At 39.1% G+C, this 27,008-nt stretch overlaps 1 protein-coding gene across 3 annotated transcripts in view; it reads left to right on the top strand.

The window, feature by feature from the left end:
- The window catches only part of LOC113545152 (kelch-like protein 29), a 179,279-nt gene that overhangs the window by 55,280 nt on the left and 96,991 nt on the right, over window positions 1-27,008 (top strand). For all 3 annotated transcript variants that reach the window (XM_026944329.3, XM_026944328.3, XM_053242151.1), the window contains one exon: window positions 10,281-10,580. In XM_026944329.3, coding sequence (XP_026800130.2) covers window positions 10,311-10,580 — 270 coding nt within the window. In that variant the 5' untranslated portion in view covers window positions 10,281-10,310. The remainder of the gene's footprint in view (window positions 1-10,280; window positions 10,581-27,008) is intronic.

Raw genomic sequence — 27,008 nt, 5'->3', positions numbered from 1 at the left:
GAGGTCAAAAGAACTTCACGGAGGAGGCATGAGCTTTATCTGTACTTGTAGATTAGTCATCTGAGAGAGGACAACAGAGTGAAGGCTTCACATAAAGAATCTTTTGGATCACCTATAAATCCTTCTCTCCTATCAAATCAATGTGAACAAGGTAGTCCTATCCCAGCATTAAAGTGAGTTATATAAGGGACAGCGGTTGCTTCTCGATGGCCTATAAAAGGTTGGACAGGAGGCTGTGCTGAGGCTGTAGACCTCTGAAATGGGATTTCTGCTCCCTGCTTGATTGTTTCTCCCTTTTACAAAGAGAAAAGCTTGTTCATGGCTTTGATGCATTGGAGCTGGATGTGATTCGACACATGATTGAAGTGGACTGTAGGCCGTCGCTGAGGCCAGGGCATGATTTAGCGCTTTTAGCGGGTTACACACTACCCCTCCACAAGAGCCACATGACAGGCTGCTTGCTGGCCCGCTCTTTTTTTCTGCTTCTATTAAGACGAACGTTTGTCAAAGACTAAACCCCAGTCTGGTCATTGTATTAAAAAAAATACAATTTTTCATTTTCGTGAAGATGGTGCAGGGTATTTGTAGCTCTGCATGCCTCATTTCACTCTGTCGCTCTTTGCTTAATTGAGCGTCTTTTCTTGCAAGTCATCTTTGGCTTGTTCATGCTCTGTCGATTTGGGCCTCATGCAGTATCCATCTTAACTTACTGTACTTAATTTATTTTTCTCTCTTCACTGAGAACCTGTGCGCGTGTCTGTGTGTGTGTGTGTGTGTGTGGAATAGGTGCACAGCTGGAGGCTGTGTGTGGAGCCTCTCATCCACTCCAGCTCTAACTCTGAAACATGCTTCAGTTCATCGTGCGTGGCTTTGTACAGCAGCTGCGCTCACTTTATTACATTAACAAAAAGCTAGGGGGAACAAGGGAACATGTTACATCGATTCATACGTATGATACATATGGTGGCAAAAAGTAAACCATTTGCACTTTTTCATACATTTAATTACAGCTTCTCTCATCTTCTTTCCTTTTAACATTTCAGTGGCTCCTATTGTTTTGTGCAGTGACGCAGCCAGGGAAATCTGTCAGGCAGTTCATTTTAATGTTATCTTACAGATGGAAGATACAACGATATGAAACTGTAGAGGTGACAAAGCAGTAGCCTGAGTGCCTGGGACAAGCGGATTTTGTTTTGTGCGATGAACGAGTAGGTTCAACAACCAGAAAAAGGGGAAAAAAACACTGTTCCTTATTGATTTTTGCAAAATAGAAGTTTTCATTTGGTATATATTTTTGAACATAAAAATTAATGTTGGTGTGACACACTATCCACATAACTATTGTGAGCTTCCAAATCCTAAATTCTAAATTTCGACTGTAATGGCTGATGGTTTACTCGAAAGATAAAGGCTTTTTCCCCAAAATAGAAGTATCTCTTAGATGTCCACTAATCTAATTTCTTTTATTTTTTTCTTTTGATACCAGCTTAAGCCTCATCTTGCTCAGTTTGTTATGAACCACTATAATTCACACTATAATTAATGCTTTGGACAATGAAAATCCACACAAAAACCACAGAATGCTGTTTAAGGGTAGTGACAACGACATAAATACTACATTAGGAAATAAATAACAGGATAAATTGTCCACACTTACTGCAAATCTTAACAACACCCACAGTGTTTCTTTGGCCTGTTTTCATTATTATTAGTAGCACATATTATGAGGATCATATATTATCATCAAGATCAGCATATGTACTCTGCTGTTTTAATAATCTAGCCAGTTAATGTGCATGAAGCCGCTTCGGCTAAATTAAGACAGATTTACAGAAATATTAATGTGATTATCAAAATGACGACTATTCATAACAATCAACCTCAATTTATTCTAAATATATTAGATGTAGTACTACTGGATATACAGTATATTTAAATCTTTAGTACTTTTCATTTCTGTGTATTATCATGTTTTAACAAATCTTTAAAAAAAATTTTTTTAAAGGTTTTATAACACATAATATTGCATTTGATGGCATATTTTACCCATAACATTTGCTTTATTGGTCATCTTTTTTCTGTAGAGCTTAAAGGTAAGCGCTTTAGGGGTTTGTCCAGATGTAACTGAATAACTCTTAGAAAAGAGTGCTACACCAGTTTTCTCACAGAATTGGGTGACTTTTGAACTTTATGCTTTTGGGCGTTTTTACCCACTGGTTGGGGGTTGGCCGTTTTGCATACATTAGATGAATTATATCACGCAACAACAGGAGAGGTGGTGACTTGTCATCAACATTAGGTCTGTGTGTTATTGTTTTAATGTATTTTCTTAAGTGTCAGTGAATTAATTTGCTTATTTTCATAGACTATTTATCTATGACAATATTGTAATCATACAAGACCATTTTAGAACCTCTGTGAAAGAACTATAGAACAAAAGGAACTGTAGAAACAGTGTTTTTAATAATGCTAATTGTACAATATTACTTTTAAATTTCACAATATATTTTTCACTGTTAGCATATAAGCTCTATGATGTTGAGTTTTGCTATTAGTCTGGATTTGGAGTAGGTTTGGTCACTCGGACGTTGGAATAAAATAAACAAGCCACTGAGAAAATCATATTAAGTACCCGTGTATCATATTTCTGAATGCACATAACTTTCCCTGAGTATCTGTTCATGTATATTTTGAACTTTGTCACCAAGTCTGAATACGACCCTTTTTAAGCAAAACCTCAGCATAAAAAAATCTTCAAATATGTTATCTCTTGCACTGCTAAGCCTACTCTCTTCCCAGGCTCATTAGATCGGTATGCTTATAAAAAGAACTACAGGATGAGTCTCATTTAGCCTCATGGGTGCGTGTTTGTGTATGTGTGCATATAGATTAAGTGGCAAACACCACTACTGAAGCACGTTTTACTGACTGAACATGTCGGATGCTTGAAGATTGGCTTCATAAGAGGATGAAGAGAGCGTGTGTACAAGCTGCTCAGGCTTGACTCGCGCTAATACTTTATTTTCAAGAGCAGTACATTTAACCGTGACACATGTCACTGTAAGCCTTGATTTCCTGAGAAAGGCTGATTATAATGGAGATACTGAGTGGTGTGCCAGGACCTGAGCTTGCATAAAAAGTACTCTTTGTGCCAGGCTGTCTGTACCTGTCCTGAGCTCAAGTACCCCTCGCTCTCGTCTTTTGTTCCTGAGCATCAAAGACGCTCCTCATCTGAACACAAATGTTTGTCCGAAAAGATAATGGAGTCATTTGATTAGGGGGCAAAATGCAGCTTGGCTTTAATCTCCCCCTTTATTCTCTTTCTTCTGTTCAGCTCTCAGACAGACACGTACCAACCCACATGTTCACTCACCCCCTCACTCAGTCCTAACATTCGACGTCCCCATGCTTGCATCTCTTCTCTAGGAACATTCATGTTTTAGCCTTGTTTTCCTCTTCCTGCATATGTATTTATTGTTTTCCTCTTCCTGCATATGTATTTATTGTTTAATTTTTATAACTTGCTAGTGAGATTGTTACTGCTTTTGGTGCTGTCATGCCCTCAAATTTGCCCACAAGACCTCTCCAGTGATGCAGTTGTGCCTGTCACATTGATGATGTGGGCTGTTTTGTCTAATAAATAACAAAGAATCTGCCTTAATTAACAGTCTACTATGCATGAAGAGGTGAATTGAGGAGGGGGTATTGTAGCTCTCACCCCGCGTGCTTATTATAATGACTTTTTTCTTTTGCATCTGAAATGTGATTTAATCAGCATGCTCTAATTTCAACGCAATATATAAATATTAATAAGGCATGTCATATGCTGTCAAGCAATGTATGAGACCAGAAGTTTAACTGTCAACAAATCACACGATCGTTCTGTTTCTGTGTTCTACAGATTCACACAATTTTGTTTTTTTCAGTCCATGACTCTAGATCGATCCCTACATTTCTTCAAAAACTGCTGCACCAATACTTTTCCAGTTCGGAGTTGGCAGTCGGTGTATATTGTTGGCTGTGAAAGTTTTATAGATGCTGTTAATTTAACTGAAGTTATCAATGGCAGACAGTCGTATTTTGGGAAAAAAAAGGAAAAGTCTACAGCTTCAGCCTGCTGTTAAAAACCAAAAGCCATTGTTTGTGTTTCTCCTCTATTTAATTCTGGCTTGAAGCATGAAACATTAATGTTTCATAACTTCAACTCTATTTTCAGTCTGCCACCAGGCAGTAAAGCAGCACCATTGTTACGCATCTGCTCTTCGTATTAACAGATAATTAACCGTATACAATGTGGCAGTAGCTGGCAGCGCTTCTAAGCCAAGCGTTTTGTGTGACTTTTTCTTCAGGACTAAAGGTTTGTAACTCCTAACTCATGTCTTTTAGAGAGGACATTTGAGAGAAATCAGGCAATTGTGTTATAACCCATTACAGCATCATAATTGTGTGTATTCAACTTTGTAAAGTTTGTAAAGAAATATTTTATTATGAGGATAATGGTGGATTGGAGTTTGATTTTATAAAAAAGAAAAAAAAAACATTTCATGCATCAGAATAGTTTATGATGGTAGAAAGGCCAAAGCTAATGTGGCATTTTTTTGATGCATATTTTCAACTTTGGATTATGTTGATACTAATTTTATTAGCCATGGTAACTGGTATCAGCAGGGAGGGCCGTAGCAGGCTATTTTATGGAGGTTTATGTTTGTGTATTTGTCAAACATCACTATGGTACATTAAGTCATTGGCGAGGCTGTTCATCTGTACAGCCTTGGAGCGCTGATAGTAGATAAAGAGTTTAAGTGAGGTCATTTGCTTTATTTGGGTATGAAAGCAGCCTTGGCTTGCAGAAAGCAGCAAGGCCTCTGTGAGTTCCACTATCGTTAATGTACTCTGTTTGAATTTCAGTTCGGCACATAAATCGAGGCACTGCTTCCCATAAAGGATTTAGATTGAACTGACCCTGCCGTGCCATCAGGACTATCTCTGTTGGTGGTTATTCTTTAGTCAGTGTCTGTTGTCTGGACAGCCGAAAGTGGAAAATGGAAATTTTTTAAGACAGAGTTTCTATGGAGTCTATCACAGTTTGGTTGAGATGCCCATGTTCTTTTGCCTCTAGAAGCTTTTAAAAATAGCTGATGGATTTGCAGTGTAGGTGCTACTGAGTGCCCACGCTGCAACAACAGTATGCTGCCTCCTTCTCTCTTTTATCAGCTGATCTCTCAATGCAGAATTACATCACTGTCTGTGGCTATTTTCTGTAGCTGCACCAGTCTCACTCATTACTTGAAAGTTTCTCACTGTTCAGTCTATCCTGGAGCAGCTGTTTCTTTCCAACTGCATGAATGTATGGATGTGTATATGAGTGAGTTTGATTCCATTGTTTCGTATCTGACAGAACTCAAGTGTGGGCTACAAGCAGGGCTCTAGGCTTTATAGCATATAGCTGTACCATTGTTTAGTTTAATGTCCCATCTTCTGACCATTTGGGGGAACTTGGATTTAAGATGCGCTAGAAGCGTTGTGACATCTTAACAGTACCACTTGCTGGCCACTTGCTGCATCCTATTAGTTTCGGTGGAAACCTCTGCTGGATCGACATACATGATGGTGGAATTTGGTTTGCTGTGAGTGGAGAGCAACTTGAGTGCAAATGAGTGCAGCAGTGGCACTGGCTTCAGCTAATCTGGTGAGGATAAATCTCAGCCTTAGATACTTCACCCTTGAGCTACAGAGCAACTGATATCTTTTGTACACTTTACTGACCACAAGCTTCAGGATCTTGAAGGTTGCTCTCTGCACTGCTATGCATACATGCTTTCAGGGGCCAATTACTAATGGGAAACCAAACCTTCAACCAAAGTAACACAACAAACTTTTCTTGTCTGTGGTTGGATGTTTTCAATGTCAAGTAAATAGCCTCTTTCTGTGAAAGCAGGTGGGTCTTGGCCATGTTTTGTGTTAAAACATACCAGACTCTTTAGTGAAAGCTAACTATGTATGTATATATATATTTCCATTTTCTGTACTGCTTATCCTACACATAGTCATGGGGGAGCCTGGAGCCTATCCCATCCCAGAGAACTCAGGGTACAAGGCAGGGGACACTCTGGCCAGAGTACCAGCCCATCACAGGGCATAGTCACACACGCTATGGACAATTTGGAAATGACAGTCAGCCTAACATGTCTTTGGACTGGGGGAGGAAATCAGAGCACAGGGAGAGCACATAGGACAGAGGCAGGATTTGAACCCCCAACCCTGGAGGGGCAAGACAAACATGCTAACCACTAAGCCACCATGCCATGTGTGTATGTGTATACACACACACACACACGCACTCACAGTGAGATCCAAAAGTCTGAGAGCAGTAGTGAAAATGCTTGTATTTTGCATTCTTTTCTAATTTAATACTTTTCATTACAAATTATATTATTGACAACAATTTGGGTGAAAAGGAGAATCTTTGAAATATTTACACTAATTTCAGAGTTTTTTAGTATTTGGTTTGTCCCCTTTTTTAGCTTTAATGACAGTGTGCACTCAAGCTGGCATGGACTCCACAAGTTTGTGCACAATGGTCCATTTCAGATCAAATCCACTGGGGTGTCATCTGAACATATGCTTCAATAAAAGAGATTAGGAATCTGACCTTTTGTACAAAGCAATTAATATGGTCAATATCACACATTTAAACTGGGACCTAGAAATAGTGCAGAATCTTGAATATTAAATATTCAAGATATTGTACATTTACTTTCTGTTTGAAAGTTTTCAAAATTCTAAAACCTGTTTATTTCTAATTTTAAATGTAAAACAATCCCGGATTTTCAATGTGGTCTCAGACCCCACTGTGGATATATATGTGGAATCATCACAGAGCTCCTGCTGTTTGCAGGGCTGCTTGCAAGAGACTCAGCACGGTTGCAGGAACTACATCAGAATCAGTGTTTTGAGCCAAATGAAAATGTCACCAGCAATATCTTTGCAAACACAGCTGAGGACATAAAGTATTGCTTTATATAGGTCTTTACAGATGTGCCCCGTGTGCTTCATTTGTCACAGCCCCCAGGTGAAGGAATGAAAAGAGAAAGTGATGACAGAAAACACCAGCGGCATGGAGAGAGCTGCTGCAGCTTCCTGAGCGTCTCGGTCCATCAGTGTCTCCCTCCACCCATCCTCAGTTCTTTATTAACTTTCTTCACCTAGAGTGCATGACTGACCCAGGTGTGTGTGTGTGTGTGTGTGTTTGTGTGAGAGAAACAGTGAGTCAGACTTTTACTTTGGTTAATCAAACCTGTGAGTTTTTCTATAGTTGTCTCTCCAGTCCTGACTCTCTCTCTGCTTATGTGTGTGTGAGTTTGTGAGTGTGTGTGTGTGTGTGTGTGTGTGTGTGTGTGCTGAACAGTGTTCTAATCATTTAGCTGTCGTGTCAGCACACAGCACTCAGCTGAAAACACCTGCAAAGAAGTTAAGGTAGAAAAAAACAACAATAACAACAGAAAGAGAAAAACACTCCTTCCGTCTGTACCACCTCGTTAAAAAGCATTACGTTATGGTGAATGAAGTGCCGGTCAATGCTTCATTGGCAGCTCCTTGCTGTCTTCCTTTCTGTGTTCTCTCTCAGCTCAGAAACATAGCTGATGTTGCACTCACTGGATATTGCAACCTCTGGCTTCTGTCTTGTTCTTTGAATCAAAACAAGCACTCACACTAAAGCTTAGAGCTACTTTTCCCACAGTGTTTACTTGGATAGCATACATACAGTATATTAAAAATATGGTCAAATTGTGTAACATTTCAGGCTTTCCTGAGCTGGGATCTGTCTCTCTTTTGCACACGTCAATCATGAGTAAAGTAATAACGGGTCCACTCAGAGCCTCCCCACCTACCGCTACATTTACAGCCTAAACTTCTCATGGAAAAATAAAAGTTTGAGTTCTCACTCTGATTAGCAGCATCGGCCACATCCGTCTCTGTCTCATCACCTGAGCTAAAAGTTGCTCTCAGTATTTAAACACAAACCTCACCGTCATCTCCTCACTCAATCCATCATCAATGACAAAATAATCACTGATTATTTTTATTAATATTTTTCAATTAAACATTTTTAAAACTTTGTCCTTAAGCACTTTTACAGTGTGTGTAAGCGCTCTTCTCTGTTTTGAGCATTGCTGACATTTTCACAGCTGGCATCTAAACACACCTTGAATTGAGTAGGCTTACGTGCATTTTACTGTGACATGTAATTATCCAAAAACTGCATCAAATTGCGAGAAGCACATACTTAACTAACAAGTTTTAGACGTATTTAGACAGACTGGCTGCATTTACTGCTGTGTTTGTTAAACTGGCTCGTTACTTAATGTGATTTTTGCAGGCAGATAGCCAAGGCACGGTTAAAAACAGTTGTTTGCTGTTTAGACAACATATTTTTTAATGATTTCTTAAAGTAGATATGCCAAAGCAGAAATACACAATTTTGGTCAAAACCAGATTTTTTGTAATTTTTGACTGTTTTCCAGAATTCGTGCATAGCGATTACTAACAGGTTTTGCATGCACATACACACACACACACACACACACACACACACACACATATATATATATATATATATATATATATATATCACTATCCACTTATCCAGCCTATACACCAGCTCATTTATGCAGTTGTTCAATCAGCCAATCATATGGCAGCAGCAGAATGCATAAAACCATGCAGTTACATGTTAAGAGCTTCAGTTAATGTTCATATCAAGCATCAGTATAAGGAAAAAATATGATCTCTGTGACTTTAACTGAGTATTTCAGAAACTGCAGAAACTATATATATGTATATACACACTGTACATACACAGACCCTATGAACAATAGCGTCTGCCTTAACTGTGAAAAATCCACCACAAATTAATCTGGTCAATGCAGTAGCACTCATGAATAATTAATAAGTAGTTTGTAGTAAGAAATGTAATTATTAGAAGCAAGTCTTTCTTACTATGAGGAATAATTTGAGGAGGTAGTCAAATATATGACATGGCTGATGGAAGCCTTTTTTTTTTTTTTTTTTTGCTGTCCAGTTACTGAAAATGGCCCTTTTCTTTCCATGCAGAAAATCCACCTATTTTCCTTTCTGATAATTCTGAATGATGTATTAGTAATGATGGGGTTCCAGTCTTCTGCTAATAGTGCATCCATTCTCTATCAACAAAAAAGGCTTTTCAATATATTTTCAAACCTTGCTTTTTTATTTTAAAAAATATATGGCTTCTTATCTATTCCAACACATTTATGTTGTTCTAGAAAAGACACAACACTACACAATAACACCACAGCAGCTTATTTTATAATGTATACCAATGCAACTGAGTTCCCAATATAATGCGCCTGGCTATAATGCAATAAATCCTGATTTTTGTTGTGTAGCACCAGAATAGCCAACACTGCCTCACTGGCTAAGTAGCCTAATCTCCCCTCACATGTACAAAGAGAGAAACTAATAAGCCAATTCCCATCCTGGGGTCTCCAGACTTATTATGTGCAACTGCCTGTAGAGGATTGGCTAGATAAAGAAGCCACAGCAAATATTGCAAAATTAAGTTTACCCACTCAGTAACCTAAAGAAATAAAACAAACGTTTTGTTCTGACAGTAGGAGGGAGAAGTAGAGGCGGTTAGTAGTCTGCTCAGGCTGCTCCCTGTGAACCAATCAGCAGTTTAAAGCAATAAAGCGAGTTGTGAAATGGGCTGTCCAGTTAATTAGGACTCTGGATGGGTTTGAGTTATGAGCTTTGGGAGCTATACGAGTAAAGTCATTAAGGAAACCTGGTATAGCTGGACACATCCTTTAACCATATGGAATAGAGCAAAACTTCCCTCGAGCAGCAAGTGCGGCAGTTTTCATCTTGGTCCTTGTGAGTAAATGCTAATTTTTCCTCTCATTATGGGCTGGCAGAATGGGCTTTAAAATAAGTAAATGGAGCATTCGGAGTTCGTGTGTCAATCAAACAGAGCAGCAGCATCTGTCGAACAGGTTTGCAGCTGGATACTCAGGGAAGCTGTTTGCATTCCTCACATCTCTGTTGACTCTGTCCATATGTGAGTGTATATGTTTGTGTGCACCAACAATATTCTCTGTGCACCTGGGTTGTTTTTCCAAAGAGTGAAAAAAATATTCTCATGTGCATTGCTCTGCATTGTTCTTGTTCTATTTCTGGTTTTCTTTTTCACAGTATCTCATAGCTGGTTTTTTTTCTGTCTCTGTCTGTCTACCTCTCAGACAGTGCCACATTGGCTCTGAAAGGAAGTGATGTCGCGTCACCACCACCGGTTCGAGAGGGACTACCGGGGCGCGTGGGAGCGTCGCGACCGGCCTGCACCCCTCCACAACGGAGTGACCAGTAACGCCTGCACCCCCGCTGGCCCTACACTTGCTAATGGAAACAACCGGCCTGGGCTTCTTCCTCTTCCCGTTATCCCCTCCCTCCTGCCCACTCCGGTCACCATTGCCGTGACGACGAGCAGTAACGAGCTGGGCGCCAAACGTGCAGGGGTGCCGGTTTCAGCTCCCACAGTGAAGGTAGGCACAGAGAAGAGAGGTGCCATAACTTCTTTTCCTCACTTCCCCTTTTCTTCCCTCTGCTCGCCTCTCCCTGCCAAATTGCATCGCTCCTCACTTCTCTCCTCCTCGCTAATTTGGTCTGTCATTATGTAAATGAGAAATTGGGCTCAATTAAGCCCAAGCCCAGAGTTTTTCGACTCTGTTTCGGGCATGAAATACAAAGCATGTGTCTGCCATTTGAGCAGAGCAGAGTGACAATCAGGAAAATTAGTTTTTTATGAACACACATTAGCTGGAGCTTCACCGTTCACACAGTTATATCACATTATCCTTCACTTCAGTTTGATTCTTTTTTGCTTAAGGGGCATTAGTTATACTATACACGGCATGTAACTCAGCCCTGTCTCAGACAATGGCATGACTGACGTGATCTGTGTTGGTTCTTTTTTACAGTCCAGACACTGTAAACGCTATTCTACTCCTGTCACTGGTAAATTATTCACTGATGATAGCACCCAGCCATATTTGCTGCACTAAACCGTATTGTTCATATGTTAAACCAGGCCTTTGTGTTCTACTCGCTTCATCCGAGAGGAACAGTATAGTCTGCTGTGGATCCAACAAAATGGTCTCCAGAGTGATTAAGACTGAACAGGCGCCTCTGAGATAGTTATCTAAATATGGTCACTAGCCTAACTCCATCAGTGTTTGGTTTCAAGTGCTGCTCAGTCATGTCTCCTAGCACTCATTCCTGCCAGGTTCGTCTCTGCTGAGCTCAGACGGGTGCTTTAGGGAGGAATCCTAACACACTCGGCATTCCTCAGCGCTTGTCTCCTTTCTAAGTCCAAGCATCCTGCTCGGTATCAGCCACCTTCAGTATACGGTACTTCAGAAAGCCAGTGGGCTTTGAGTATTAAATGGATCTCGTGCTGTCAGTAGGGGTCTTACCCTTGTGCTCCACCTTGTCTTTAAGAGCTCTGGGTGATTTAGGTATTTGAGAACAGCATGTAGAAATGCAGCAGACTCGTGTCTTTACTCATTTTTTTTCCACGTTAATTATTGCTAAGAAAGATGCATTAGTGTCAAGACAAGAGAGATACTCAAGGGAGAGCTACTGTTCTTGTCATGTGCTGTCAAAGTCTCTCTGTTGTCTGTCCATAGGCTGAAAGAGAAAGCATGATGTTAACTTTCTGTGAAGACTTGATACAGCAGTTGATATACTTTTTGCAGAGAACTCTTTTCCTCATATGCAGTGCACATACAGTATAAGTGGGTGTTTGCAAAGGACTGTGGGATAGATGCCAGTGTTTGTGGATTTTATGCAAAAATATGAGTGTGTGTATGTGTGTGTTATATGTTTTTATATCATTGTGGGGACAAGAATAGGAATATCTGACACTTTTGACCTTGTGGGGCTGGTAGCCATGATGAAAGCTGCTTTTAGAAAGAAAAAGAAAGAAAAGAAAAGAAACAAAAAACCTAAAAAAAAAAAAAAAAAAAAAGCCAAAAGGTTTCCTTTTATTTACTGAGGTTAGGGTTCGGTTTGTGGGTTCGGATGTTGTGTAGGTTGTGTAGGTATAGCATTAAGTCTGTGGAAGGTCCTTACAAGGATAGTAAGAAAAATGTGTGTGTGTGTGTGTAAATACTTGTGTGCTGCCATGATGACTAAGGAAGCAAGACTGCTGTAGAGACCACAGGAGGCCCGTCAGCTTTAGCTGTCTTTCGTGATGAACGAGTCACCTCAAAATCAACAAACAACTCTGAATTTAAGCAGAAGTACGGCCGCTCATTTAGTCGCGTCGCTTTTCATCTGTTTTTATTTATGACACATTTATTTTCGTTCACTTGCACATAACAATAAATTCTCCAGCAGCCAGGAGGATTAATTCAGTAGTTGTTGATGTATAGTGGATGAGCATGTAGGCTGAATAGTGATTACCGTAGTCACAGTGCCTGGGAAAAGCTATTTGCACAGATTTATTTAGGTCACTGGAATTGATATAGTATTCCTTCCCCAAACTCTTTTCTGTAATATCTGCAAATAGGTGGCTTTTATGAAAGGCTGCAATAAAAAATTTCACTGACTTTTTCATGTTTCAACCATGATGAAACTCATATTTAACCGTTAACTTACATTAAAGTTGTCAGAAGAATGGATTCGGAAAAACGGATGCACTTAAATACACACACCGGATTGAGATAAAGACTCATGCAATAATACAGGGATGAACATGAGTGATACTAAAACTAAAAGACATACCAATAGGAGTCTCGAAACTACTGTCTGGAGTGAATACAAGCTTAAAATGTGACATATATACTCACCGTCCACTTTATTAGGAACACCTGTACACCTGCATGTTCATGCACTTATCTAATTAGCCAATCATGTGGCAGCAGTGCAGTGCATAAAATCATGCAGATACAGGTCAAGAGCTTCAGTTAATTTGCACATCAAACATCAGAATGGGGGAAAAATCTCAGTGACTTTAACCGTGGCATGGTTGTTGGTGCCAGATGGGCTGGTTTGAGTATTTCAGAAACTGCTGATCTCCTGGGAATTTCACACACAACACTCTCTAGAGTTTACAAAAAATGGTGTGAAAATAAAAACATCCTGTGTGCGGAGGATCTGCAGGCTGAAACACCTTGTTGATGAGATAGAGCAGAAGAGAAAGATCAAGCTGGTTTGAGCTGACAGGAAGTCCACAGTAACTCAAATAAGCACTCTTTACAACCGTGATGAGCAGAAAAGCATCACAGAACGCATAAAACATCAAACCTTGAGGTGGATGGCATACAACGGCAGAAGACCACATCGGGTTCCACTCCTGTGAGCCAAGAGCAGAGGCTAAATCTATTGAAACTGGACAACTGGAAAAAGACCAGGTGATTTGTTTCTAATCTTCAACTGTCCAGTTTCTGTAAGCCTGTGCCCATGATAGCCTCAGATTCCTGTTCTTGGCTGACAGAAGTGGAACCTGATGAGGTCTTCTGCTGTTGTAGCCCATCCACCTCAAAGTTTGATGTTTTGTGCATGCTGAGCTGCTTTTCTGCTCACCACGGTTGTAAAAGTATTTGAGTTACTATATCCTTCCTAGTGGCTCGAACTTATCTGGCCGTTTTCCTCTGACCTCTCTAATCAACAAGGCATTTCCACCCACAGAACTGTGTCTCACTCAGTGTTTTTTGTTTTTCACACCATTCTGTGTAAACTCTAGAGACTGTTGCGTGTGAAAATCCCAGGAGATCAGCAGTTTCTGAAATACTCAAACCAGCCCATCTTGCACCAACAACCATGCCACGGTTAAAGTCACACTTTTTCTTCATGTTTGATGTGAACATTACCTGATGCTTTTGACCTGTATCTGTATCTGCATATTTGATTTTTTGCATTGTGCTGCTGCTACATGATTAGCTGATTAAATAACTGCATGAATGTGCAGGTCTACAAGTGTTCCTAAATAAAGTGGACAGTGAGTGTGTGTGTATGTGTGTGTGTATATATATATATATATATATATATATATATATATATATATATATACACACACACATACACACACACTATATATATATATATATATATATATATATATATATATATATATATATATATATATATATATATAGTGTGTGTATGTGCATTTTGCTGTAGCACATAGCTATTCAGCAACTTGGAAATACCAGTTAGTTCACTAAGTTTTAGACGTCTTTTGGCAGTCTGACTGTTTTTACCACCTATTTTGTTAAACTGGTTTGTTACCAGCTTGATCTTTGCAGACAGAGAGCCAAAGAAGCAAGGTTAGATAGTAGCCTAAATAAAAACAGTTGCATATTATTAGAAAATATATTTATAACATAATATAACATATGTCAAAGTATGTTACTGGCAGAAAAACACTTTAATTGTAAGTTTTGGGCTGTTTTCCAGTGACATCCGATTAGTTATACTTATACTGCCGAGCACTTTATTATCCAGAAAATAAAGCATTTTTACTTTATGTCTAATTTTTTGACTGTGCCATTCTTGATTCAAATTACCGTTGGGCTGCCTATACCTTTTGGAGCTATAAGTAGTCTCAGATATGCATGTTTTACACATTTGTTGCCAGAGATTGTTTGTTGCTGTACTGAATGGGTGTCTTGTGGCATTTTCAGTGCCGTGAAATGGTTTGGCACAGTCTTTAGCTGCGATTGAGGCTGCAAAATGTGTAACTCTGCTACTGTTTATCCAGTAACACAGTTAGCCCTTTTAAACACCAATGTGGTCTGTTGGGAGAAAAAGGCTTTGTGTGATTTTCCAGAACGATATCCATGGCCCAGCACTGCAACTAGTTAATTAGTAGATTTTGTATTGACTAGGTTTATTGTGATGTCTAGCAATTTAGATTTATTGCAATATTTAGCTATATGGGATGCAAGCAGGAAGACTGCAGAAAGATAATGGCTTTTTTAGGAAGTAAAAGCATGTTCTGTAGATTTTATTTCCTCAGAAAGTGCATTTCACTCCTAAAGACAGCACAAACTCTTTTAGACAGGGTTTTTTTTTTTAATGAATATTTAGTAGAATCTTGTGAATCTCTTTTCTTCACAAATCCGATGGGGGTGTTTTTTTCTGTCTATTTCATAGACATCCTGATTTGTTTTGTTCATGTTGCTTACTCATGCTACAGTAGGAATGCCACGCCATTTTATCTGGTTACAAGCTTGTCCTCTGTATGGATAGCCATTTTTACTACTTCACTCCAGTCATGTGATCCAAAATCTGCTCACTTTTTGACATGCTATCTCATAATGCAAGCAGATTAAAGGAAAAGGCCATCATTTTCCCAGCATCATTTGAGATGAATACTTTTTAATTAGCACAGCCTGAATCCAATTTCAGTGCCATACTTATGTATTTAAAAATCATTTAAGATAAGGCTGTTTTCTAATCATTAGCCAGCCTTTCAGCTCGTGACTGTATTAAAGCGCCGACCCGATTCAGCTCAGAGCTGATGTTCAGATCAGGATGAGTAAACTCCTCACCCCTGATGACATCTTAGTGAAGATTTACCGAGAACGAGGCAGAGAGCAATTCATATCAATAGCACTGCCAAACCAGCTTCATCATTCAGCCATTTAAAATGCATCGTAAACTCTAATCTGCATCTCCAAAGATGGACCAGAAAAAAAAGATTGCTGAGCAGGAAGCTTCAGAAAGCCGTGAATGAAGGATCAAATCAGAGCATTTTCATCCTGTCAAGGTCTGCTGAGAGTTTAAAAAAAGAACTGTATACACGCAGTTTTTTAAAAAATCATACTAATCTTTGTGGCAAAGTGTTCGGGAGCCATTTTAAACTGAGATGATTAACATTTAAAAAAGCTTAGGTTGGATGAATACTGAGTGGTGAGCTTTCTCCTGTCATGCCTGCCACTGCTCTATAATAGCACCTCTCAGTGGTAAAGATAAACTCGTATCATGCACAGCATGGTGCTGCATGAGTGGAAAAACCCACAGGACAATTCCTCAGAGAAACAAAATAGGTGCATCACACTTCCACTTATTACGTAAAAAGTTCTCCAAATAGCCTCTTCGGCTTCTGTTTTGGTTTATTGTGAATATGGTATGCATGCGATGTATTTATTTATTTATCTATTTACAGCTACAGTGTGTAGGACCAAAAAATATGACTATTGATTCAAGGTGCTGTATAATATAAAGAAGGTGTGTGATGAGCTGTTGCTCTGAGTCGCCCTGACAATCCTGTAATAGTTATTCACAGTCAGTGTCAGGGGTGCTGTCCTGGAATTAATAGGGAATTTGTATGTATACATCAGACACCAAACTCAGATAGGCCAAATATGATCAAGTCCCAGCTTTAGGCGTGAAAGAAGCCTGACTGACAGACAGGACAGGAGCCAGAGCCAATGGAGAGAGAGAGAGAGAGTGAGAGTGAGAGTGTGAGAGAGTAAACAAATGGGAGAGAGGTAATATGATACTACAATAAGAGAAAAATCAATTCAGGACTGGTGGAGTTGTAGCCTTTTTCCTTGCTGAACAAATACGTTGTATACTAGTGAACGGCAGAAGCGTTATCCTTTTGGGAGCATTTGTTGGTTAGAAGTTCTTGAAAAGTCATGATAGCCAGCTACTGACTACATTTATGTGTATTTTAAAACTTGCCTATATCGAGCTATATCGAGTAAGTGATTTGAGCTTGCCTGAGCTTGGTAATTTTGTCCTCTCTTGTGGTTTTAGCTAGTGCTATAATACTGTTTTGTGCCAAAGGATTTTGACAGGCTGAAGAAACAAATACATGGTGAATACAGAAATGAAAACAAATCGGAAATGACCATGTGTTATATGTTTATTACGTACACTATATTTTAGTTAGCTAGCTAGAGTTAGAGGGCTAGCTGCATTTAGTAGTCCTGGAGGTGCACAGATCGGCCTTGACATTCAGCCCCATGGTCTGCTCTTGAGCAGTGGATCAAACCTTTCCCTTCACCCAGAGCTTATAATTTAGCTATATATGAGCTCAGTTACAGGGCAATGTACAGGCACTGCAGCTTGATCAGCACAGTAAAGGTACGTGTCCACTGCGCACAGCACCAATATCTCCTTCCGCCAGTGCCTTGCCGCTCAAATAAATCTTCTCATTCAGGTAGGCGACTCTCGTAACCCGCTTCTAAAAAGGCATTCTGAGTTTTTTTTTTTTTTTTTTTTTTTTTTTTGTGAAGTATGATAGAATTATGAAGTTAAAATATTCCTTATTTATTTTTTGTCTATTTACAGCAACATTCAGTGACACACATTCCCTCTCAAATGTGCTGTACTTTTGTCTATTTTGTAATATTTTATTTTTGACTTAGTATTCATTAAGTTTTGGGTCATAGAGGAACCAGATACTGCGGCTATTAAAGTCGTCCAGATGGAACTGTATGTAGGCAGTGAAACACGAAGTAACACAATTGCATATGGACAGTAGGAAGATGTCTTTTGTCAGATTGGTCACCGCTATGTAGCTGCCGCTTTTATGAAGCTGACCCCAGCTCAGCTTTTCTCGCTGATCACTATCCCACAATCCCTCACACTTATTTTTTTTTTTTGCTACTCCCCATTGAAATTGAATAGGAGCGAAATGAGTCCGTGTGAAGTGGACACATAGCCTAAAAAAACAAGCCCTTTTTGAGAGGTTTTGCTCTTTCATCTGGTACACAATAACTACAGCAGTCATCTTGATGTGCATAATAAAGATATTTTATAATCATAACACAACTATAATACTGAGTATTCAAGAGTTAAGTACTTGGGTTCTATCCCAAACCATGTAGTACAGTGCTAAATAGCATGTAATAACACCAGTGGTGTTATTACTATTTTGGCGTAGTACTGTAGTGTGCATTATGTTGTTTGTAATTATTCCGACATATTCTATCTGAATATATATTTCTTGGCACTTATAACCATGAGATTAATTAATATAGCACAATGTCACGAAATGTTCTTCTGCAAGTAACTTGTGATACTATTTTTCTACCAGAAAGGATGAAATTCCAAACTCCAAAAAGTTTTATTTAATTTCTATACGTGCAAGAAGAACATTTAAAGTGTTGTTAGAGACACAGCATGAACTCTGCATGTGTCTGATCTAAAATGCACATCTTCTAGCTCAGTAAGATGCATGATTGTCATGCAAAATGAACAACAACAACAACAACAAAAAACCCATTATATTTATTTAAAAAATCCATCACTGAACAAAATGGCAGCGCAAGGCTTTGTAGCAAAGATGATGTATTTTGCAGGTTGTCTGACAGCTTGTCAGCTTTTCATGATTAGGGCATAAAAGGGCAGATGCATTGCTTTAGCTGTTTTTGCAGCTATTACTGGCACTACGTTGGTGAGAAAAGCTGCTGCTGATAAACCACCGACACTGGAATATGAAAGCAGTGATATACACATGTGCAAAGATGTGTGATGTTAAAAAAATGGCCACATGAATTTTAATTATAGTTGTGTCATGTAGGACCACATATGAAAGTGGCTCAAATGTGATTTGAAATTGGATTTTTGTGTTCACAGAGCTCGGCAAAAATTAGATCTGTGTCGCAGTTAGGTAGAAAAATGAGGGATGAACAGGCATTATGATGACTAACAAATCACAGATTCACAAATTTCACAAGTTATTTTAGGCATGTCACCACACGCTGTGATGAGTTGAATAACTTGGCGACAGAAACTTGCAGTTCAAGATAACCTCAGTATCAGTTATCAGCGAATACCCAAAGCTTTTATATTGGTACTCTACCAAAAATGGAGAAAGAGGGAAAAAAAAACACATTTGTGCTATTACAACCTAGTAATGTTAACACAACCATGGTGTCTTCAGATCTCCTGGCATTATACATCACATAATAAAGATCTCTCGTGTTTCCCTCTGGTATTTACTGCTTGTGTATTTTTCCTGACTGAAGAAGAGGATAAATAGAGGTACAGTGGCTATGCCATTTGAGTCATTAGCCCCTCATGTCTGCCATTGAGATCTTACAGAGTCGAGTGTGTGGCATCAGATCTTCAGATAGTCATGAGCATGAAATATTAATGTGAAGAGAAACCCTATTCCCAAGTTTTATCCTGCTGACCTTAAAGCTTAATTTACTATTCATATGTTGATTATGAGAAACATGAACGCTTTTATGGTCCCAGCTCAGCCCATTTGCTGCATATTGCTCAAATCTTTCTGTTTTTTTTAAAAACTTATTATTTGAGCTGACCTTATAATGTGGCTCAGCTGGTAGTGTTGATGCCTGACAGCTCTACGACCCCTGGTTCGATCCTGAGGTCAGGTTACTGTCTGTGCACAGTTTTGCACGTGGGTCCTTGTCTGTTTGGGTTTCCTTCAGGTTCACGTGCATGGATTGACTACGCTAAACTGTCGTTAGGTGTGAATGTGTGTGCATGGTGCCCTGCGATGGATTGGCATTCAGGGTGAATTCCAGCTTCACACTCAGTGTTCCCGGGCTGGAGTCCGGATCCATTGCAACCCTGACCAGTTACTAAAGATGTATTCTAATGTGAGATGTCTATAGTCTTATGTGAATAAATGCTTTAATTAGCCTTGGGCATGTCTAGACATCTGATAGCAAGATCTATTTTAAAGTTTGTACTTCATTTGAGCTAACCCTGGGTGAATAAAAGTGCTATTATTCCATTTTAAGTTAAATCCAAGATTAGCCCATTCTCCTATTTTGTAATATATCATTATAAGCCCTGTTCCCCCCCTCCCCAAAATAAAACACTGTCATAAGGTTTGAACAGCTCTGACAGAATCTCATTTTCTCTTCAGATTGTCATGTCATGTTCCACTGATTAAAGATGATCCTACCCTGCGGACTGTGTCTGTGTAATATCAGTTAATCCATCCTTCATTTGTCAAGGTAATTGGGTCGCAAAATCTTTACAAAGGTCACCTGTGTTAGGTTAGGTTTTTTTGCTGTTGCACTGCGTGTGTTTGATTGGATCCGGAGATCTTAAGAGCACCAAATACAGCTTGAGTACCTCAGTTCCACTATCTGGTCTTATCCTGGCACATGGAAACTTTTTTTTTTTTTTTTCTCTCAGTTTTAACAAGGACCAGTCAGTCCAGTGTTTGCAGAGCGCTCAGTGGCTCTGGGAGCTGAAATCCTTGGCAACATGTCAGAAATGTGTCTTTCCTATTTAACACTGCTTAGTATCTGCTGAAGTTGAATTGAGGTGAGAGTGAGTGCTCTTCAGCCTAAAGAAGAAAGAATAAACATGAGAGGGGGAAAAAAGAGAGGATTCTCACAGTTTTAGCTTCTATAATTAAGGGTTTAGGCATCAGAAAGGTGATGTGTATTTTCTCCATTTCGTATAAGTTTGTCAATTTAGAAAAGTGCTACTTTTACTCAGAGAACATCTGAAGACAAACACTTCTTGCTCTGCACTGTATAAATGTTAGTCTTTGAGGGATTAGGTGGATTTTATCACATAGCTTAAGTCAACAGCAATCGTGGGTTTGATATATGGAATTTCAAATCTGCCTGGCTTCTATTTTGCACTTAAAGGGGAGTGGATGCTCACTTTCTTTATAAACTCAATTCCATTTCAGTGCCTTTTCAATTTTTGCCCAAACCTGCACACGTTTTAGCTGCTTGCTCAGTAAGGACAATAACTCAAGCTGTAATTTATGGGCAAATGTATGTCATTTGTACAGTGTGTGTACAGGGAGGAAGGATTCAGGCCCAGAAAGCCACACACAAAATGTAGCAGGTTTCATTTTTAAATGGAAAGAAGTAAAAAAAAAAAAAGAGAACAAACTCACACAAGCTAGAAGCATCGGTTGTTTTTTTGCTTGTTCTTGTGGATTTTAATAAAACATGATGGGACTGATTTGGACAGTAGCTCTGAACAGAAGGTTAAAGCCTTGGGGGAGTGCGTGGGAAGTGCATACCCTACCGCACATCCATGCAGAAATGTTGGATCTGAATATGCAAACCTCTGCACTTAATAAAGAGCACAGCAAGGATTTTATCGAAGGGCCAAAGGATTGAAGGCAAGCAGATCAGTGTGGGCGACTGTTGATGCACGTCAAAGCTAGTTTCAAGTAAAAAAAAAAGGGGGGGGGCGCGGGGTGGGCAGGAATCTGGGAGCTTGTTCTTCAGCTACTCAGTAATACAATACAGTAGACAAAAGCTCCTTAGTGAGACACAGAGACGCTTCTGTGCCCACAGTGACTGTGCAGAATTCGAAATGGGAAAGTGGAGGACTATAGTTGCGGCTCCAACTTGCTTTGGACTTTTGTTGGTTAAGGAGGTCTCGAGGGGAGTGACACTGAGAGAGATTGCTATTTGCATTACACTGTACAAACAGACAAGCCTGAGCCCAGCGCTGAGTGAAGTACAAAGATGTTGCCCTAAGAGTCTCAGCAGAGTGTCGGGAACAGAATTCTAGTCTAGCTCTTGTTCCTCTCCCCTGGCTATGTAGTGGACCTGACAATCCTTACAACTGTAGTAATAAGAGACGTGCCTCATAGGCAGCATGTATGTCTGTGTATGTCTGCCTTTTTCTCTCCCCTTTACTTTCTCTCCCCCCTTTTCTCCTTTCTCAAATTTCTTTCATCCTTGGCGGTGAGAACGGCTCCACATTGACAGCGCTTCCACAGCTGGCGTCAGGCCGGCTGTATTCACGCCTGTGTGAAATTGGATTGCTCATCCGTTGTTTCTGAGTGGCAGAGATGTAATACCTGATAGTGCCGAGGCTTCGCGCAGCACATCAGGAACAGATCCACTGAATCTCCAGAGCCATTTGACTAATGCCCCCACTCCTCCAAGTGCAGTAGGGCAGGAGGTTAAATGAGTTAGGTAAAAGGTTGCGACCCCTGGCACAAAGGTAAATTTGTGTTCAGGTGTAAGACTGCACTCTCTCAGCATGAGGTGTTGATGAAGAGGTGGAGGGCTTAAGCTAGAAGCGCCATCCATATTGTCTTGTTGGATCCAGGCCAAGAGCTATTTTCTCCTCACTGCCAGCAGTTCAGTGACCCTCATGTAAGCAGAAGTCTTATTAGCACTCTTGGATGTTGGCTCTCAGGCAACCGGCAATAAAATTATGGCTCACTGGGCCTTTAAATTCAGGTACACCTTTGTATTTTAACACTGCATGCTGGAGGGAAGTGAACAAAGGGTCATTCCTTGAGTGCTGTCATAGTTGGAGCATTACCTGAGAATTTATTTACATCTCAGCCCACAGGAAGACATTGAGGATTTCCCAGTAGAGCAGAGGAATTCAAACTGTGGGGTGCGAAGGAAGGTATTTTGTGTAGGAGGTCCGCATCAGTATGTTGGAACGTAAAAATACGCCAATATAGCAACCTTCTTTGTTCCCTGATAAAGACAGTAGATGAGCAGACTGACGTATGAATCTGAATGATTGACAGTTGTGTAGGTATTTTGAGCTCTGATATTAACTGACATCTCCTGGAAGAACCGTCCCCTTCCCCCATCTCAGATCAGTAACATTTGGGCTTGACTTCATTTTCCTGCTTGAAAGATGTGCTGCACTCACTTTCTGTCAAGGTAAATGGAGAGTTCATTAATGTGAAATAAAATAAAGCATTGTATCCAACTTAGCTATCATTAAATAAATATATAGTTAACTATATTTATTAGGGATGGCACCCATAAAATTTGGGTTGAAAATGGTCAAGAAAAAGAAAAAAGGTGGAATATTTTGACTTTAAAACTTGGCATTAAACAAAGTGCCAAGTCTAACACTTTACAAATTATTTGAGTAGCAGATAAAAAGATGTCAGCTGTATGGAAGCATTTCACGGTTTCTACGAGAGACGTTAGACCAGCGATTTGTAAAAGGATTATATTGAATCTGTTATTGTTTACGTCTATATTTATTATTACATACATCTACACTAGGGCTAATGATGTTCAAGAAGCATCATCTGAATTAAAATCTGTGTTCAAATCTTTGGAGTGTTGCAAAACAAATATTTCAGGCAATATACATAACTCCAGTCTTCAAAACCCAGTGTATGAATTTGTCTTTATGTGCAAAGAGGGAGAGGGATTTTATCAGTCAACTGTTCAAGATCTTGAAAAGTTATTCATTTGTCATTACTGACTTTATTGTAGATCTTCACTGCGGTATTTATTCCATTCCAGTTCGGTGAGTTGACATAAGTCAAGGTGTTCCTTAGTGCTTCCTAACAGTGTTATAAATGCAAAATTCATTCCCACATTAGTTCGAGGGCATTAAAATCTTTCATTCGGCCAGCGTCTGATTTCTTCAAATACACAAAGTTGTATAGTATCCATACGCTTCATAATAGTTTCTAAAGAAACAGGTCAAACACTTCAGTTGCAATACAATAAATACATTTCATCATGAATGTGCTGGATGAATTAACACTAAAAAAGAATAAAAAAGAAATCTGATACAACCATCTCAAACATTCATTCCTGTCTAGTAACCGTCTTATCCTGGTCAGAGTTGCAGTGAATTTGGAGCCTATGCTCTGGAACACTGGGCACGGGGCAGGAATACACCCTGGATGGAGCGCCTGTCCATTGCACGGATCTACAAACACACACATTCACACATTCATTCACACCTAGGGGTGATTTAGAGTCATGGCTTCAACTACTGGCATGTTTTTGGGAGGTGGGAAGCAACCGCAGAATATAGAGGAAACGCAGACGGGGGAGAAAATTGCAAAATTTCACACAGGCAGTAACTTGAGATCGGGGTCGAACGGAGGAACCTGGAGTTGTGAGGCAACAGTGCTACCTGTCAGCCCTGTACCACCACGCTGACGAACAGCGGAACCATACTGAAAACTGAGGGATCTTTATCCTTCTACTGAATAGGACAAGACAGTCACATACATGAAACATTAATGTCACCTAATGTGTTTTGACATACCTTATGTATTGCTTCATAAAAGAATAATGCAATGCTTATGAATGTGTTGTGAAGGCATCCAGTGTAGGCATCCCTCTAATAAAGTGGCATGGTTTATTTAATGTACTGTTTAATGTGTCAATTCCAGCTATGTGGCATCACGTGAGGTGTGTGATTCAAAATGCCATTTACATACTGTATATGTATATATACTCACTGTCCACTTTATTAGGAACATGGGTACACTTGCTCTATCGTGCAGTTATCTAATCAGCCAATCATGTGGCTGCAGCACAATTCAAAAAATCATGCAGATACAGGTCAAGAGCTTCAGTTTAGGTTTGTATGTATGTATGTATGTATGTATGTATATGTGTGTGTGTGTGTGTGTGTGTGTGTGTGTTGCATTAAAAGAACAGCAGGAGCCTGAAACCCCGGAGCCCAAATGAACCCATGCTGAGCTATGTCATTATGTTCATTGGCTGAAGAAGCGCCATCTGTCCGGTTGCTCTCTCTTGTCTTTTGTATTACATAAGGCCAAAATATATAGCAGTGACATTTAAAAAGGTCTGTGCCGAAAGACTTGACATTCAGTGGAGTGGCTTCCTTAAGGTTAACTTTGTCCAAAAGCCAATAACAAATGCATGTATGCCTGCCTTGAAACGTGCCTGCCCAAATACCATTAAGATACTTTTTCAGCTGGAGTAGATTTGACTATGATGCTTCAATCACAAAGGATGACACACTGACACACACACACACACACACACACCCACACACACTGAAACTTTCATTGTGGGTAAAATGACCTCACACAGCTTCTGTTTCTGAATGCACACGGTCCCACTACAAAGCATAGCTATTTTTTACATCTCACAGGCCTTTAGGAAAACCTCAGAAAGGCAATATATTTATAATTTAATGGGCTCGTTAATTACTTCACTTCGTAAAAAATGATACCAAATCGAAGGCGAAGGGCTGCCTGAATACACAGCATCCATTTGGTTTAGAAAGCCAAGCCACAGTGATTGAACTGCCCTCATGCTGCTGCATGGTGACTAATGCCAGACGACGGTGGGCTTTAGAGAGACGCTGTGCTCATTTGTCTACATTTCAAGTGGATGCTCCCACTGGCATCGGATTGTTAAAGTGTGTTTGGAGCCAGTTTACAGATTAGAATCAATATCCAATTGACCATGATTTTATAGTCTTTATTCTGCTTCAGTGAAAGTTAAGGGCTTTCATGAATCTAGTATTTCCCTGTGTTAAGAGCACTAATCGTGTATTAATTTTGGTTTTTATTTATTGTTTTAAAGAAGTATTTGTAAGACTATACTCTCAAAATCAATGCAATGCTACAAATAACTTATTAGCAGGTGAAAATATAAATCTAAATCTAAATTCCTATTGTAATATTACAGTAAACCAAATATATAATTCTTAAACCTATTTCTAGACATTTATTTACTAAATTCAAGCTTGAAAAAGTCTTGTTTGATTGGCAGATAATTTTTTCTCATTTTAAGCATTTATTTCTAGAAAGAAGCAAACCTATCTGCCAATAGAATAAGAAAATGAAAAGCCTGAAATGAGTACAATCATGAAAAATCAGTCTGGATAATCTTCTATTTGATTTATAATTAATTTCAGGATAAAAAAAATATTAGATAAATTTACCTATATTGAAGATATACGTTTTCACTTGCTAAGATTTTTTTGCATTGTAGCATGATGTTTAGAAATCGTTAATAATAGTTAAAATAAATATGTTATAATTACAATCTGTGTCAGATCTGCAGTGTTCCCTTTGCATAAATGCACTATAACAAGCTAGAATAAACAAAGTCACTAAATTCATGTGTAGTTCAGTTGTTCTAATATGAAGTCACATGATTTTATATAATCTTTCCGTTCGCTGAAGTTTGCCATTTATTAAAAAGTAAACAAGTTTGCGTCTTAGATGTAGCGTTCCTAAACATTAGCTAGCGTTATTTTTTATATGATTTTTTGTTTATAATATCATAACAGTCTTGTTCTTTTGCCAACATAGTGTACAAAGATATACATAGCTTTTGTTGCTTGTTGTTGCCTAGCTACACGATAACTGGCTTCAGTTAGCTAAGGCTAGCTTTTTATAGGTACATAACTATTTAAGAAATATAGTACTGTTATAGGAAAATAATCAATGACAGGGTTAGGGGTGATCTCGTTACCAACCTAAAGTTAATTATTATCCAATAACAGTTTCATTAAAGTGTTTGTATTGCTTTTACACCACAGCATTTTCTAACATGAACAATTTATTTATTAAAGAATAACATGCCATAATTTTTATATATTTATAGTTATGTTTAATGTGGAACATTCATGAAATGTGACCTGTTATCACTTATGTTATAGCAGCTATAAACTGTTAGCCACTCACCAGTCTCTCTTTTTCTATAGAAATAACATACTAGAGCAAGCGCATTAATATAAACTTGTGATTTCCGTCACAGCCAATCAGAATCAAGCATTCAGCAGTGCTGTGATATAACTTGAGTTACTGTTAGTTTGTGATATTTACTTTCGTCTCTGTGCACAGTAGATGTAAACCAACAAAGTTGCCACTTCAAGAAGAAAAATTGAGGCGCAAATATAGACGCGTAGTAAAATCTGTTTTACCTTCTTTGCAGTGTACCGTTGATATCATATCTCATGCAAAAAATAAATCAATAGACAGTAAATTAGATGTGAGGTAATGACGAAAAAGCAAAAACACACAATATGATTGAATAATGATTTAACACATGATGTCGTTTACAAGTGTAGTTTCTCCTATTCCTTCCATTTTGACACATATTTGACACAATATGGCGCAGAGTGTGTTAAAACAATGGCAACACACAATGTTTTTGGGGGAATTTGGCTGATTTTTTCAAGAATCTGAGCATCTGCTATCCTTTTGCTTTTGTCTCTTCATGTCCCATACAGCCCCCATGATGTTTTATTTAAAAGTGTTCTTAATATAGTACTTAGTTACTTAA

This window comes from Pangasianodon hypophthalmus, chromosome 19, assembly GCF_027358585.1.
Source record: "Pangasianodon hypophthalmus isolate fPanHyp1 chromosome 19, fPanHyp1.pri, whole genome shotgun sequence".
In the NCBI taxonomy this organism is placed as follows: domain Eukaryota; kingdom Metazoa; phylum Chordata; class Actinopteri; order Siluriformes; family Pangasiidae; genus Pangasianodon; species Pangasianodon hypophthalmus.
This window is presented reverse-complemented; position numbering and strand designations above follow the sequence as displayed.